Consider the following 15992-nt stretch of genomic DNA (forward strand, 5'->3'; position numbering starts at 1 on the left):
TATATACAGTCTATGGGCAAATAAACACAGGACTTTCATCCAGGAGAGCCGGGATCGTGTCCCGTGTGAAACCAAGTCAGCATTGACTTATTTAAAGTTTCAAGTTAAATAACACTACTTACGTCACGTGATTTACGTAATTTATGTAACTTGTTTTAATCCAAACCACGATCTCTTCCTAAACCTGACAAAGTAGTTTTGTTGCCTAAACCTAACCAAACTGCGACAGTTTCACAACATCAATCACGAGGGGGCACAAGCCAGTGTCTTCTTGTGCCAGTCCCAAGTCTGGATAAATACAGAGGGTTGTGTCAGGAAGGGCATCCGACGTAAAACACATGCCAAATTAAAAATGCGAATCATATAACGTACTTCAGCGGTACGCCTGTCGCTGGTACTTTCCAGCGGCCGTATATGTCGTTTTGTCATTCACAATCAACCTATTCTGTCGTTTCGGTATGAGGATGTGTTGCAGCCAATGCGACAGGACCTGATGGTGTCGTCGATGCCCAGCCAGCACATACTGGTAGCCCCGGTAACTTGGGCTCTCGTAGATTACCCAGAATCCCCCCTCCACTCTGCTGGAGCTGCAGCGGCGGAAGCACGTGTACCAGTCGCTGGAGTCATTGTCGCACTCGTGGAATCGACCCTGGACGTTTCTGTCATCGTAGAAGATGATCTGGAAAAGGAATACAAACAAACTTTTGAAAGAATAGTACATGTGTAAGGCTGTGAAGTGGTTTTTATATAAGCATATTTTTTATGTACATGCACATAGTTTTTTTGATTTATATAAGCTGTGTTGTACTGCATTAAATATGTGGCACTAAATATATGTTTTATCTACGTACCTTCTCCAAAGTTAATATCAGTAAGTTTGATGTGTTATATAAAAACATTAAAGCAGCAACCTCCAGTATTCTCTTTATACAGAACCAGAACAATAAAACTAAGCGAATGGTTTGCTTTGTGTGAACTGGATTATTCAATGAGCGGTTCAAATATTTATCCAGGCGTATCACATTGTTCTGAAGCAGTGAATCCTGTTTCCCTAAACAATGCAAATGCAAAGTGCAAAGCATCCCAAAGCCACTGGATGCAGCAAAGCGTGCTGACAAAAACAAGGCCACTGCAGGACATCTGGTTTGATATGAAACGCTTTGAGCTGAGTCAGTGACACAGCAGGAAGGCAGGAAGCCACCAGAGACTCTACAGGAGAGGGTTTCACACACTGCATAACTGATTCATATTTTTAAAAGAATTTAGAAGTTAAAAGAATTTAGAAGTAGTAGTTTAATAAAATATCTTAACTCAAGTTTCAGTTACCACAATTTAATAAAAATGACAAAATACATAATTTGTAATTGCCTTCCAGAATGAAGAAGTGTTTTCTGATCTGATGCGCCTATCAGGCAGGATGACATTATTTGTCTGTGTCTTCCAAAACTGTTGCAAAAATATCTGATCTGACAGCACTATAATTCAGGTTTGGCGAACAATTGTGGTCATGGTTAAAGAAACCAGCATTGACTGTTGGAAGGTGTGAAGTGTGTGAAGTGAACAGTGGTTTCCTGTGTGGTTTCCTGACTGCCCCACTCCGATCCTTGTCCGACAGACAAGAGTCATAATTACTACCACCACTAGAGGACGAAAACAAATGTCATTTTTGGGCGTTCATGGGAGGACAGCCTCAGAAAAAGCTATAAAGTATGACCTTGAGTTATATATTTTTTTTTGTCAAATCTAATGAAGTACTAAAATATATCTTTGCCAAAAATGCAGATTCAATTATACAATTGCAATTCCAATTCCAAATTATCCACACATATACTGCAGATATTCATGGTCCGCTGGGGATGAATCCTAATGTTTTGGGTGACCCACCTGACCTTTCCTCTAGTGCCACCGTCAGGACAATATTTGCACTTGTACACAAGAAATATGAAAAACTAATAGTCAGATTGCCATGATGTGTACTCAGCATATTCGTGCTCCTCAGAGTTCAGACACTCCATGACCTTTCATCTGGCACCACCCTCAGGTAAAACCTTACATTTTTACAACTGTTAAGGGTGCAAGAATAAGTAAATCACCAGTATGCTGTTAATTTTGGCCATCACTTTCATATTGTGGGGTGGAATGAACATTGCAGCCACTAGTGTCTGCTGTAGACATTAAGTTTTATTTTAAATATAGCAGATATGCAGTATATATATAACAAGCAAGATCAAGAATCAAGTGGAATTCTTTTGGCAAATATTATGTAAATTATATTCCGAAGGGGGATAAAATGGCCCCAAAACAGATTTATTAATAATTTCTTTATGAATGCAATAAGCACTATCCAACTCCACATGTGCATCTTTGAAAGTTTAGAGAAGCCACAGGACATATTTTAATTACTGTTTCCCTGCTATCGTGCATTGTGTAGATGAGGTCAAAGACAACTATTTTACTGAATTATCCCTCCTCTCTGGTTGAAGTGATACAAATCATTGAAATTAGGTGCAGTAGTGTTTGTTTGGAATGAAAACCTTTGGTCATATTTAGCCAGTTATCCTGAGATGACTGCTTTATTATTGCATTTTCTCAAGTTATCAAACACTTATCTCATCCTCACAATTAATTATCTTTATCAGGCCTTCTTTCTCCTATGTAATTTTTGTTCTGCTCTGCTTTTTATCAAGATTGAGGGGAATGTCTTCATGGAGATCATGAGACATTTATAGGGACATTCCACCAATTTTATTTACTCAATTTACTAGTAAGTAATCAGTACTACTCAGCCTGTAAAAACAGTATAATAATGTATAATATCAAATGTGTAATGATGTCTTCTATGGTTCTGGAGAAGCTTTGTCAAGCCTGAGAAAAGACTCAGTTTGAGTTTGGAGATTGCAAATGTATAACAGAAAGAAATGCATTACAAACTGGGGACATGGAGTTCAAAGGTGTGGGCATTTACCAGACAGGGAGGGTCTAATGAAAGAGGCTACTGAATTGCATTATGGGAGGCCTAAGAGTAAGGATATATCTGCCACTGTTGCTTCAACTCTTTTTAATCTTTAATCAGTCTCTTGGAAGTCCCCCAACTTTATGGAAGTGCAAAACTGAGTCACTGGAGTACCCCTTTAAGTTGTGATTATGAGAAAACAATGTTCCAGTGTTTAATATCTCAAATTAGTATAATCAAATTATGTGATCAATTATGTTGTAAAAAATAATAAAAAATAAAATAATGAAGTTGTGATCACAAAAATAACTGGCCTTATTAGTAACCACAGCTGCTATAGTCTTCCATATCAATGGTCTATAATTGCACACCAGTGGTTTAACATGAGACATATTTACAGAAAATCCATAAGAACAGCCAGAGTTTGCTTCTCATTTATTGATGGTGTTGTGTCAGTGTAGGCATCTGGACAGGTCTTGAATCACTTTCTGGAGTTTCACTTTCAGAGTTAAAACTCTGTGATCCTGCGGAAGGATCCGACACCAGGCGAGGCCGCCCCCCAGTCGCTGTGCTGCCGGTACTCGCCTTGCTCAAGGAGGTACTGGTGCCCCTTGTAGTTGGGGAGGTCGTAGAACACCCAGGCACCATCGGTCACCACACAGGAGTAAGCCTCACGCAGCTTGTAGGTTTCATAAACTGAAGGACAGTCATCAGAGCACTCCACCATCTGCCCTCCAAAGTCTGGTCTCTCGTACAGCCTCAGCTTCCACACACTGCCATAAGCCTAAAAACAGTAGACAAAAAGTATTCAAGAAAGCTGTCAATTGCTGGCTAGAGCTGGATATAATTTTCGATACTAGTGCTAATAAGATACCAGAGAACTTTTACTACAAATGTTAAATGTTGTTTAAACACAAGCACCTGCACATATGAAAGACTTTCAATGTCCACTTTCAGTACTTGACAGTTTTTGATACTCGGTTCGATGCCCAGCCCTATTGCTGGTCTAATGAGATGATCCCTTTGTCCTGGGAAACATACAGTATTTTCAGGTCATAGGCAACACTGAGCCCAAAACACTCATTGTCAAAGGTGTCGCTAAACCCAAAAAAGTATGAAACTTTGCAGGTTTTCAGTTTAAATTCTTAGTTCAGTTGGAATTACAATTAGTACAATAGTACATTTATTCTGTAATCGTTTAGCTAACATTTTCATCCTCTTTGTCCTTAGAATTATTTAAATATGTACATAGTGATAATAAGGCTCTTTAAAGCTGTATTAATTATTATTATTATACTTTTGGTCGCTTTGGGGCAGAACTCCACAACAGTCACACACGTTTGACATGTTGTGGCTAATGTGTTAGCAAACTATCGCCAGTCTTCACAACCAGCAGACATGGAGCAACATTAGCATTCATTTGTAGTCGTGTTTCTGGCGTTTTGGTGACTGTAAGTCCAATTTTCACTTTCCTTTTTGCTTTGTTTGGTCTCCACCAGCCCTAGAGAAAAAATATCTGGCTCTTTAGCCGTTAATTGCTCCGCTACGATTAGCAGCTAGTCGCTACCAAGGGCGAATAGTGCGAAAAGTCACTGTGTCCGTCTGTCTTTGGTGCTGGGCAGGTAGCAGCTTATCTGGAGGCTGGGAAGAAGGTTTATCACAGGGGTGAGACTGAAACAAAACACTAAATGTACAGGCCGTAAATTCAAAGCGATGAGCTGAAAGACGCTAAAACGCTCTGTAGAGCTGAGGGGAACTGCAGAGTTGGGTGATAATTCTGCCTAATGTGCTTGCCATTGTTTGCTTGTTTAGTCTGTTGGCTTAAAAGTGTTCACAGAGCTCAGTCCTGTGCCACGATTTCAAACACTTTTCTATAACCATCCAGAAACATTATACGTCAAACCTAAAATCCTCCATTGTATTTGATATAAATGCTTGAAGAAATCTGAATGAGGACTCTTACATTCTTTATGACGCGGCAGGATTTGACATTGTCGCTGAAGGCCATCCACTGCTGGTTGTCGGCGTACTCCCCAGGGCTGAGGATGTACTGGAAACCCTTGTAGTTGGGTCTCTCATAGATCACCCACACACCGCTCTCCACCCTGATGGAGTTGCAGCGGCTGAAGTATGTGTGCAGGTCAGCACAGTCGCTGCTACAGTTGTAGCAGCGGCCCTGGAATTTCTTCTCCTCAAAAAATGTGATCTGTGGCAAAGGTAAGAGGAAAAACTTCAACTACACAATGTGAGTATTTCCTGAACCTGAATATCTTAAAAGGAAAAGGAAGTGTCTTTAAAAAGCATACTGGTTGTAGTAGGTTTTATCTTACCTTCCCCATTTGGATGCACTGTAAACCTCATTCTTTGCTGCAGCCCCATCAAAGTATTTATCGATAAACAAAATGTGCAGAGTGTGGCAAGTCTTTCATACCCAAATGAGGTAGATTTACATATCAGCAAAATGGCTTGGTGCTGTTTGATTTGCCTTTGTTCCAGTCTGATGATGACTCTGTATCAAACACATGCTGGAACAGTGAAGGCAGAGGGTCAGTGTCAGACAGTGATGGAAAGAAATGATTTGGCAACGTTAAATTGGCTCCTGTATTTTCATGACACCTGCAAATGATCTGAATGACCATCTAACTGGAAAAAACATTTAACCACTGTTATTGGTTTTTTTTTCATTGGTTCATCTATTAAATGTAATTTGCTTAAAACACTGCCTGAGCTTCACTTGGTTCAGCTTTAGATGCATGTTAAAACAGATGTAAACACCTGTAATTTAATGTGTGTAATGCAGTGGTGGGAGAAGCACTCAGATGTTTTACTTAAGTAAAAGTAGCAATGCACGGTGTAGTAAAAGTTATGCATTCAAAATTTTACCTTAGTAAAAGTACAGTATTAGCAGTATTAAGTATTAGCATTAAAATATACTTAAAATACCAGATATTATATGATTGAATTCTAATTATTGATGCATTAATGTAATCACTTTGATGTTGAAGCTTGTAAAAGTGGGGCTAATATGAACTATACGGCTTGGTAGTGCATAGTAATATACAAAAATGTATTTGTTAATTTTATATTGTATTAATTATCGGAATCTGCAAAGTTATTAGCAACTAAGCTTTTAAAATTAATGTAGTGGTGGAGTACAATATTTTCCTCTGAAATGTAGTGAAGTAGCGGTATTAAGTAGCATAAAATGTTATAATATTCAAGTAAAGTACAAGTACCTTAGGTACAGTACTTGTTCCGCCAGTTACGTTCCGCCACTGGTGCAATATCTAACTGTAACTGTAAGTAATTGTGTAATGTGTAAAATAATATCCATGATTTTTCTTTTTTTTGTACATCCTCTACTCATGTTTTGACATTCAGAGCTGGTTGTAACTGTGACCCTGTTATTTCCTCCTATTATAAAAGCTGTCAGGGTGCGTTTTGAGGTGAGTTGGCAAAAAATATATGCTGGAATCTGGAATCCCTCCTTCCAGAGTTAAATGAAATTTGCTTTCTTAAAGTAGGGACATCCGTTGCAGTTTTTTCATATGAGAAATTAGAATTTATAGCCAAGTGTAGTGAAAGCAGTTCCCCTGTGGAGCCAGGAGTGTATTTATTAGTTTCAGGAATTAGACACAAATGACCTACTTAACAAACTCCCAGATGGTGTTTGATGGTCACACATGGCCAACACACTGAAGTTAGCCTTTGCAGGTCATCTTTGTTTTGCACCAAATGTGCTTTGGTGTTTTGTAGAGGTCATTTCAAGAAAAGCAGATAATGTTTTGGGGTAATTAGGTGCTACATATAATCTAAACCACAAAGTCCTCTATGAACCTATAGTACAATATATGTGACAGGTTTACAGCATTAGGTGAATGGGGAGCTTTCAGTTAAAGCATGTACTCTGAATTGATGCATGCAGGAAAGTGAACAGCACATCAGTTTCTTACAGTAGTAAGTGGATAGCTGGTTGTTTTTATTGTGTTGTGCTTTTATATGAATTTATTGTTTTCAATAAATACTGTATGGCGTGAAAAGCAACTTGCAGAGTCTTGGCTTAAGTCATGGAGTTGCAATCAGTGACTGTTGTGAAAACTTGTTGGTGTGTTCAGGTGCTTGTGAGAAAGTCATTTGAGCCCTGAGAGTCAGCTGCTGAATCTTTCTGATGGAAGAAATTACCTAATGATCCTTTTCACAACCTTCCTGTTTGCTTATTCTCCTGTGGGCTTGATTTTCTAAATGATTTTCATATCTCACTCTCAATACTGAATGTCATAGCTTCCATAGGATGTAGCATGGAAAAATAAAATAACTTTCACAAAACACTGAATAAATGTTCACTGATGGATTACTATTAACTCTAACTCTAAGTGCAAATCGATTTTCATAACACACTGACATGAAGTGAAAGGAAACAGCTGCACAGGGCTAACCAGTAGGAGTCACTAATCGCATTTGAAAAAATTATTATTTTGTATTAGAATGACAGGCATGAATCAGAAACATTGGATTTCAGCTTGCTTTATTTTTCCACACCGTACATTAGAGTTTGAGTTAACAGGAGTCCATGATGCGCCTGATGGAGCTGAACCTCGTCACGTTGCTTATCCCCATCTCTCTGAGGTTCCTGTGCTCTCCGGGCCTGAGGTACAGCATCCTGCCTCTGTAGTTGGGTTGCTCAAACATCAGCCAGTGGCCGTCCATCACGTTGCAGGACTGGCAGTCAGACATGTGGAAACGGTCCATCATATTGTCACAGTCGTCCATCAGCTCGTGCATCTGGCCTCCGAAGTTCTCCTTCTCATAGATCCTCATTCGGAAGGGTCCCCTGTGCTGTGGATGAAGAAACATCAGGGAAATGAAAATTCGACCCAACCTTTAGATCTACACATCACTGCCGTAGCTTTAAAACTGCCCTAGGCATAAAAATCACACATTGATGTCCCCATTTTATCTTTAAATCACAAAGTGGGTTTGCAAAAACCATTTATGACAGCAATATTTGCAGCAAATTCTGAGCAGAATCACTTTATCATTGGTATCTGAACAAACTGTGATTTGTGAGAAAATATTCTAAACTCAAGGTCCACTTACTGGCTTTTTCAGGATCTTTCAGCCGTATCTCACAGCCTTCCTCAGCGAATGTAACCTGCTCAGGAGTTATCACATAATCGAAATTTGGTACTTAGATTACCTGAGTAAGTTCCATTTGTTGAAGAAGGCTGTGAGATATGGACGAATGCTAGTAAGTGAACTTTGAGTTTAGAATATTTTATTACAGATGTGTTTTTAAGGTTAGGAATGAACCTCTATGCTTAGTTTTTATTCAAATATTTTCCTTTTGCATTAGCTAAAGCTGCTTTTAATGTGTGAAAAACTGAAATGAACATTCGTTGGAGTCCAACATAGAGGAGGGTGTTCTTTTAGGTCAGTCAATTTACAGAATCCCTCTTTGGCAGATTCAAAAATGCAACGCAAAAGGTTTGTAAGTCTTTTTAGTTGGTGTCATTGATGCACCAGCCTTTCAGTAGTGCCTAGAATTGCAACAGTGTGTGACTGGGCCCTAATGCAGCCGAGTACGATAACTCGTCCACCTACCATGGGGATCATGCGACTGGACCGGATGCAGTCGCTCATACTCATTCCCATTAGGCGCTGGTTGTCTGGATACTCGCCCCTCCTCACCAGCATCTGATGGCCCATGAAGTTGGGCTTCTCATAGACCATGAAGAGGCCACTCTCCACCCTGCAGGAGTTGCACCTGCTCAGGTAAGACGTGAGCTCGGGGCAGTCACTGCTGGTCTCATAGGAGCGACCCTGGAAGTTCCGGTCCTCATAGAATATGATCTGCAAAGAACAATGTGAACTCAAAGAAATATCTTTTTTAAATTTCAACTTAAGGCTCTTTTTGATTAACATTTTGTCCATCACTTTAAATCTTTTTAATGTTATTGTGTTAAGTTTCACTTACCTTCCCCATGGTCATGGTATTTGTGAGCTAATCTCGGATGTACAAGCTTCAACATCGACGCTTTTCCCTTTTTATACATTACACAGCCATAGTATTTCCACATGGCTTGTGCTGAAACCTTTGAGTCATCACTCTATATTGTAGCAGAGTGCAGCACTAAAGGGCAGCAGACTTTACTGTATGTCAGAATCTGCAATAGTAATTGTGAACTGAATATTCGGTTTTATGCTTGCTTCCAGCAACTTCAACTATTTAATTCATATCTCTTCTGTGAAATATCAAAACTGGAGATGAGACTGAACTTTATGGCAACACTAAAGGAATTCAACAAAAGGCAAGATACACTGCAGAGGCCACAAAACAACAATGCTTTGGCCTTGTAGTATTTAAAACGTAAAAATGCAATTAATAATATGTCATTTGAGGAATATTTTGCTCCTGTTATGACCTGACATGACCTCCCAAAACTACATTCAACATACAATAATAACTTTTGAGGCATGCTGTAAAAAATGAATGCAGGCCCACGTGAACCTTGTGATGAGTCATGATGTTTCACACAAAGGTGAGCAAGGTGGTCTGTGGCTGATTCCATATAAAAGTGGCACCTTGTTGGCATCATTTGCGAAAACTAAAAACATCACCATGGGCAGGGTAATATTTATTATATGTTTGTATAAAGTGAAAAATTAGTTGCTATTGAAGTAGTAATAAACTGATCAATAGTTTAGAGATACAGTGTGATGCAAACTGTTGTGCAAAGGTTCTCGATAGGGTTAGAAATACAGTGTTCCACAGTACCTGAAAGTCTTTTCCATCCAAATAATAAATCTATTCTTGAGTATTTTCATATAAGTTTCCTGTATGTTTTTTGCTGCAGATTATTTTCTACGAGGACAGGAACTTCCAGGGTAGGTCCTATGAGTGCAGCAGTGACTGCTCTGACATCCACACGCACGTGAACCGCTGTAACTCCTGCAGGGTGGACAATGGGTGCTTCATGGTGTACGACCGCCCCAACTTCATGGGTAATCAGGTCTTCTTGAAGAGAGGGGAGTACTCAGATTTTCAGCACATGGGCAGCATGATGGGCATGCCGATGATGGATAACATTTACTCTTGTCGCATGATCCCCATGGTAAGAAACGTTGGTAGTTACTCTTACTAATACTTTTCAGGATTTATTCACAGTAATTGATATCGCGGTCTGGCTAAGTGATTTAGACTTAGGATGTCCTGAGTTTGAATTAGCCAGCTAGTTGGTGCCTCTATGTTCCTGTATTTCATGCGGTATTCTTGCAGGTGCTCTGATTTCCACCCACAGTCCAAAAACATGCATGTTAAATGAATTGAAAACTACATTTCCTGTCATAGAGTGGTGAACATTGCCACAGGCTCTAGAGCAAGAAAAGTAGTCTAGAAAACCGATGGACAGATATCATGTCTTCCTTCAACAGCACAGAGGACAGTTCAGGATGAGGATCTATGAAAGGGAGAACTTCGGAGGCCAGATGCACGAGCTGATGGACGACTGTGAGTCTCTCCAGGATCGTTACTCTATGTCTGACTGCCAGTCCTGCAACGTGATGGACGGCCACTGGCTGATGTTTGAGCAACCCAACTACAGAGGCAGGATGCTGTACGTGAGGCCAGGAGAGTACAGGAACCTCAGAGAGATGGGAATGAGCAACTTGACGAGAATCAGCTCCATCAGACGCATCATGGATATGTGCTGATTGTCGTTCATTAAAAGAAACTGTGGGTCAAAAATAAAAATCATATTTTGAAGTGTCTCTTTTGCTGTTTTGCAGTTTTATTTATGTGGAGTAAAACTACATGCTTTGCAATGTAGCAGTGCTGCAAGGGGCACAACTTGTCCCGCTAGAGGTCAGAGGGAAAACATTGACATTTTCATTCCTAAATAAAGTCAGGTTTATCTTATCCGCCCTGGTATGCTGGTGCATATACATTTTTACAGTTTGTGAGAACTTCTTTGAGAACAGCGGAGTCAGTCTTCTACACTATAGTCTTTTAAATCATGTTAATATTACTGTGTAGTACTATGTATATATCACATATGCCTCAAGTTCCTGAACAATCAACTCATCACTTGATAAATTCCTAAGAAATTGTTCCCACTATTATTGCAACGGCTCCTTATTCACTATCACTGATGTAGCAAAATGCTGCTGCTGTTATTAAGTTAAGATTCAAGAATCTCACTCACAGCTAAGTTGAAATGAACACAAAAATAATATTATAGGTATTATTTAGACTGTCCATTGCAAAGATCTATTAAATTACAGCATTGCAGAGCAACTCCGTGGTTCCCCTGGTTTGTGCGCATAGTTTTACATTGGAAAAACACATTATAATATATAATATTATAATATAATAATAATGGGTATTTTGTATGTGTTTCACCTTTGCCATAACTAAAAAGATAAGAATAATATGATGCAGTTTTGTCTTTAAGATTCATTGTTGGTAAAATACTACATTTGGATGGCATTGAATGAATATCATAATTAGGCATGTTGGGGTTTTGTTTCAATCTCCAGAGCTACTTAATACCAGTGAGGATGGATAGCACTTCCAGGAGCCACTAGCAACTTCAACAACAACATAGTGATGAATTTTCTATTTTTGGAGTCTTATTATTAGTGGAGCTAAAAATGCTTAAAAAAAAAAGGTCATGTGCTTAAATTCAAAAGTTTTATCCCATTGAGAGCATGAATGTCCTCAACTACAACTTCAAATTTCATGGCAATCTGCATGTTATTATATGAGTTATCTTGTGTTCAAAGATGAGGTTTTGTCCTGAGGGTGGTGCTTGAGGGACGCTAACGGAGTGTCCAAAATAGAAAGGTTTCATCCTCTGAGGAGCATGAATGTGCTCAGAAAATGTTACATATGTCAAAAAGTTACACATTTTAGCTTTAAGTCAAGGCATATAATTTAATATTGCATCTATCTGTCTGTCTGTTATACACTGTTCTACAAACATGAAGTGTCCTATAATGGAAATGATTGCACAACAATACAAACGTAATGCAATAACTAGAGTTTGCTTTCTCATTGTGAAATCTGCACCACTACTGTTTAATCTGAGTGATTGCAGTGTTCACAGCTTTGATGTATAATACAGTAGGGACTTCCATGCTGATGAGCTGACTCACTTATTTTGTACAATTGAGGGGCAGATTCTTTTGATGTCACATGATGCATAAAAGGCAGTGCGCCAGTGAGAAGAACAACAGAAATCAAATAGCATGACCATGAACGGAAAGGTAATGAAGGGTACAGACCACTGCACCAACTGATGCATATACTGCCTCAAGCTCAATCATAATTTTATACTGTATAAGTACCAAAATGCTTCTGCCATGCAACATAGTGTGATTTGTGTTAAACGAGATATCTTATGATAATCACAGAACTCACTTGAACATTTGGCTCTGGATGTTCTCTAATGTTGGACCCAAAAACTATCAAAAACTGTGTGTCTTTCTCTCTAGATCATCTTCTTCGAGGGGAGAAACTTCCAGGGCCACTCGTATGAGTGCATCAGCGACTGCTCTGAAATTGCCTCTCACCTGAGCCGATGCAGCTCCTGCAGGGTGGAGAGCGGGACATTCATGGTCTATGACCAACCCAACTACATGGGCAAGCAGTACCTCCTGACCAGGGGAGATTATCCCGAGTATCAGAATACTATCGGCTTCAATGACTGCATTCAGTCCTGCCGCATGGTCCCTGTGGTAAATATGTGCACAATATTACCAACCAAGGAAAGACAAAGGCAGTCAGTAATGTAAAGGGACAGTCTGATGAGAAATGTGCTTGGTTGCTTTTTAACTCAAGGTCCTAATACTAGTTTTTGCTGAGCTTTTAATTGTTCACAGTCTTGATATCTCCATGACAACTTCATCTGCTGATTGTAAAATGGGATGTGTTTGAAAGCTCTGAAAAAAGCTGGCAAGTGGACATTGGACTTTTTTTTTGGGGTCATTACTGTTTCCAAGAATGTCATGGATGAACTTTCCTTCTCAACCCTAAGTTTTCTTGTATGTTGTATCTTGTTAGCTATTAAGCTAGCTAGCAATACATATAAGGTTTTTTTTAAATTATACATTTATAAACAGGATGACTTTTAAGAATATAGTGGAAACACGAGATTAAACTGATTTTTAGCTTCTCTGACATAGAAAACAAGCACATTCCTCAACAGAGTTAGCTTACAGTTGCTTCCCATTTCCTAGCAGGACCTTTAGCCTTTTTTGGTACTTATGTGTTAACAGCAGCTAGATACAACTTTAAACAGCACCATGACTCTTGTTAGATTCATTCATATATTTAATTTGATTTGACATTTTGTACTTTAACAGCACAAGGGACCCTTTAAGATGAGGATCTACGAGAAAGTGAACTTTGAAGGGCAGATGCATGAACTGACTGATGACTGCGACTCCATCCAGGATCATTATCACATGTCTGACATGCAGTCCTGCAACGTGATGGAAGGCTACTGGTTGGTGTTTGAGCAGCCAAACTATGAGGGCAAGATGTTTTATCTGAGACCAGGAAAGTACAGGAACCTCAGCGAGATGAGCAGTGATGATATGAAGTTCAATTCAATCAGACGCATCACAGAATCTTAACTGTCTAATGACTTATATTTAGCTAATAAGTTTTGCAGATGCTTTGTTTTAATATTAACAAGTTGTCAAAGCAAGAGGCAAAAAGAAGGAGCCTTGTTTTTATCTTGAAACTGTGATTTGTGCATTGTTTGCATGTAGTTCCAGTTGTACTGTGCAATCCAGCCACGATGAATTTACCTCTTTTACTGTGTGACGCACACAATAAAATGATTTGCTGCATATTTGTGTGAATTATTTCTAAACACAATTTCGATAACTGACTGTTTCGCCCAATCAGTGGTGTTTAATTTCATAAACAGATTAACATACAGGGGGGTCCAAACGTCTGAATCCACTAATCTGAAATGTTAGAAATAAGGTTCTTTTCCTGACTTTTGGCTAAAATGCAAATACTAAGTGCAAACTTGGGGTGAAAGCATATGTAGCAAATGTACAGCAACCCAAATGGGATTGTTCTACTTTGTGTTGTGGTTTGTTTGTTGTGTTTAATTTTTGACGAATAATAATGTCATTTTTTTTGTTTGTTTGTTTAAATAGGGGAGGACCCCGAATAAGCCTTTCAGGCTTCTTTCCTCTCCTTCACTGCAATTACTGTCTTTTCTATTGTATGTATTTATATTTTCATTATTGTGCAAATAAACTAAACTAAAACTAAATAAAATATTTAACATCTCAAATATGACTATACAGAACAGCAGCAAAGCAGATGACTATATTTTAGGGAACACTAAAATCCCCACGTACCTTTTGTGGGTATATATGCAGTCTATGTTAATAATTGATGTGATAAAAACTAAATGCCCATATTTGCCAGTATTTCCTATATTTTTGTTAAAGCAACTGAAAATTCTTCATTCAGTTGGTCATATTCACATGAACATAATAATGCAAGTGTTGCAATTACCATGAGAAAAGCAATGAAACCTGAGAGCACCCCGTTATAATGACCTTTACACAACAACACCTCCATTTCCTTTACCGTGTCTACTGTACTAAATACCAGCATTCAGATTTTACCTTCACCACAATGACGTTCAGTCAGTTGTCACACAGATTATGTCACATGCTTGATTTTAATGTTTTTTTGTCTGAAACAGGGGAAGACATTTAACTATTTAACTTAACAGGAGTGTTACATTAAATCCTGGCAGACATCATATACTGAGAGACTGAGTTATGCAAGATTGTTAAACCGCACATTATTTTATGGTGTATTGTAGTACACTGAGTAATTAATATAGATCAAATATAAAAACCATTAGAGTCAGAATTTTATGGCTTTATTAGAGTTGACAGTAGAGGGATGACAGGAAATGGTCGGTGGCTTATACAAATTTGTTATAAGAATGATATTTTTACCCCTTTGTACATCATAAATCTATGACAGATATTTATCTAATATGCAATATAGAATATTTATAGACAGTTTAACTAGATAAAGAATTAATAATCACAATAAGTTGTACTTAAAATTGACTACAAGTGTAGACATGTGTGGCTCTACATGTGCATGCATGTAAATTAGGCAACACTACTTTTAAATATGTGATGGCACCAGTGATTTCCAGATGCTACACTGACTAGTGTGTGGATGTTTTAACTGGCTTTTTAATGCCTTTTAAAGCGATTTACTGTATATAATATGCACTTAACTTAATACTTAACTTAAGATTTAATATCTAGGTACATGTGTGTTCAACAGCTGTTTACACTTCAGCTCTACTGTATAAAATCTGTCATGTGCAGACTGTATTGAAAAAAACATTCTAGTGCTTAGTCCATAGAGAAGATCACAATATGGGGGGATTTAAGGCAAACAAAAGCAAAACTGAAATAACTTGTGACTATGTAAAACAAGTTGTTTTGCTGACATGAAGAAAATAACTTGTAAATCATATAAAAGCTGCTGCTGTGTACAGAGGCCAGGCAGTGGTTGTGTTCACTTCACAGGATTTCAGAAAGCAGCAACATGTTGAACATTAACTCCAGCACTTACAATGTAAAATTCAAAATGTTGTATTTCCGTCATATGAAATGTTGATCTTTAAAATGGAATATAAAGGACATAATTTGCGGGCAGCATCTTTGTGGTATTGCTACTTTATGACAGAATCACTACAGCTTTGGCCACATAGTATTGTACAGTACCACTGTCGTCTGCATTAACAGGGATAAACTAGATTTCACATGTATAATATTATGTGTTCTGTTGTAGAAAGATAAAGATGTAAGTAAATTGGAGATGGAAAAATAAACTTTTTACAAACAAATATGAGCTTTCACATGAGTTTTTCATAATTTGTAATAACATATGTCATTCAATTCCAATCAATTTGTATGTTTGGAGATTTATTGATTTTATATTTTTGGTTTGTTCCACCATCAACCAGAGCAAATTCAAAGG

At 38.3% G+C, this 15992-nt stretch overlaps 5 protein-coding genes across 5 annotated transcripts; 2 read left to right on the top strand and 3 right to left on the bottom strand.

Moving 5' to 3' along the window:
* Nucleotides 1-346: 346 nt before the first annotated feature.
* On the bottom strand, nucleotides 347-936 carry LOC122872067 (gamma-crystallin S-like). Its single transcript, XM_044187764.1, has 2 exons — nucleotides 852-936; nucleotides 347-679 (listed from the first exon to the last, which is right to left on the bottom strand). The coding sequence occupies exons 1-2, from the start codon at nucleotides 897-899 to the stop codon at nucleotides 374-376; spliced, it is 354 nt and encodes a 117-aa protein (XP_044043699.1). The 5' UTR covers nucleotides 900-936; the 3' UTR covers nucleotides 347-373.
* Nucleotides 937-3410: 2474 nt separating this feature from the next.
* Nucleotides 3411-5292, bottom strand: LOC122872445 (gamma-crystallin M2-like). Its single transcript, XM_044188692.1, has 3 exons — nucleotides 5284-5292; nucleotides 4917-5189; nucleotides 3411-3737 (listed from the first exon to the last, which is right to left on the bottom strand). The coding sequence occupies exons 1-3, from the start codon at nucleotides 5290-5292 to the stop codon at nucleotides 3462-3464; spliced, it is 558 nt and encodes a 185-aa protein (XP_044044627.1). The 3' UTR covers nucleotides 3411-3461.
* A 2206-nt stretch (nucleotides 5293-7498) lies between these two features.
* Nucleotides 7499-8875, bottom strand: LOC122872446 (gamma-crystallin M3-like). The gene is made up of 2 exons (XM_044188693.1): nucleotides 8555-8875; nucleotides 7499-7789 (listed from the first exon to the last, which is right to left on the bottom strand). Exons 1-2 carry the CDS (start codon nucleotides 8873-8875, stop codon nucleotides 7511-7513), a joined length of 600 nt encoding a protein of 199 aa, XP_044044628.1. The 3' UTR covers nucleotides 7499-7510.
* Nucleotides 8876-9569: 694 nt separating this feature from the next.
* Nucleotides 9570-10663, top strand: LOC122872069 (gamma-crystallin M3-like). Its single transcript, XM_044187766.1, has 3 exons — nucleotides 9570-9581; nucleotides 9808-10065; nucleotides 10385-10663. Exons 1-3 carry the CDS (start codon nucleotides 9573-9575, stop codon nucleotides 10661-10663), a joined length of 546 nt encoding a protein of 181 aa, XP_044043701.1. The 5' UTR covers nucleotides 9570-9572.
* A 1536-nt stretch (nucleotides 10664-12199) lies between these two features.
* On the top strand, nucleotides 12200-13744 carry LOC122872066 (gamma-crystallin M3-like). The gene is made up of 3 exons (XM_044187762.1): nucleotides 12200-12217; nucleotides 12446-12688; nucleotides 13316-13744. Exons 1-3 carry the CDS (start codon nucleotides 12200-12202, stop codon nucleotides 13586-13588), a joined length of 534 nt encoding a protein of 177 aa, XP_044043697.1. The 3' UTR covers nucleotides 13589-13744.
* Nucleotides 13745-15992: the final 2248 nt, after the last annotated feature.

The sequence above is a fragment of the Siniperca chuatsi genome, linkage group LG24 (assembly GCF_020085105.1).
Source record: "Siniperca chuatsi isolate FFG_IHB_CAS linkage group LG24, ASM2008510v1, whole genome shotgun sequence".
NCBI lineage: Eukaryota > Metazoa > Chordata > Actinopteri > Centrarchiformes > Sinipercidae > Siniperca > Siniperca chuatsi.

What these genes read in the sequence shown, in the direction of transcription:
- LOC122872446 (XM_044188693.1), bottom strand. Translation starts at nt 8,875, where the DNA reads ATGTTAATCAAAAAGAGCCTTAAGTTGAAATTTAAAAAAGATATTTCT. An exon ending in CCAGTCGCATGATCCCCATG is followed by an intron (nt 7,790 to 8,554) that starts GTAGGTGGACGA and finishes CTTCATCCACAG; the next exon opens with CACAGGGGACCCTTCCGAAT.
- LOC122872445 (XM_044188692.1), bottom strand. An exon ending in CCTGCCGCGTCATAAAGAAT is followed by an intron (nt 3,738 to 4,916) that starts GTAAGAGTCCTC and finishes TACTGTTTTTAG; the next exon opens with GCTTATGGCAGTGTGTGGAA.
- LOC122872069 (XM_044187766.1), top strand. An exon ending in CTTGTCGCATGATCCCCATG is followed by an intron (nt 10,066 to 10,384) that starts GTAAGAAACGTT and finishes TTCCTTCAACAG; the next exon opens with CACAGAGGACAGTTCAGGAT.
- LOC122872066 (XM_044187762.1), top strand. An exon ending in CCTGCCGCATGGTCCCTGTG is followed by an intron (nt 12,689 to 13,315) that starts GTAAATATGTGC and finishes GTACTTTAACAG; the next exon opens with CACAAGGGACCCTTTAAGAT.
- LOC122872067 (XM_044187764.1), bottom strand. Translation starts at nt 899, where the DNA reads ATGTTTTTATATAACACATCAAACTTACTGATATTAACTTTGGAGAAG. An exon ending in TGATATTAACTTTGGAGAAG is followed by an intron (nt 680 to 851) that starts GTACGTAGATAA and finishes TTCCTTTTCCAG; the next exon opens with ATCATCTTCTACGATGACAG.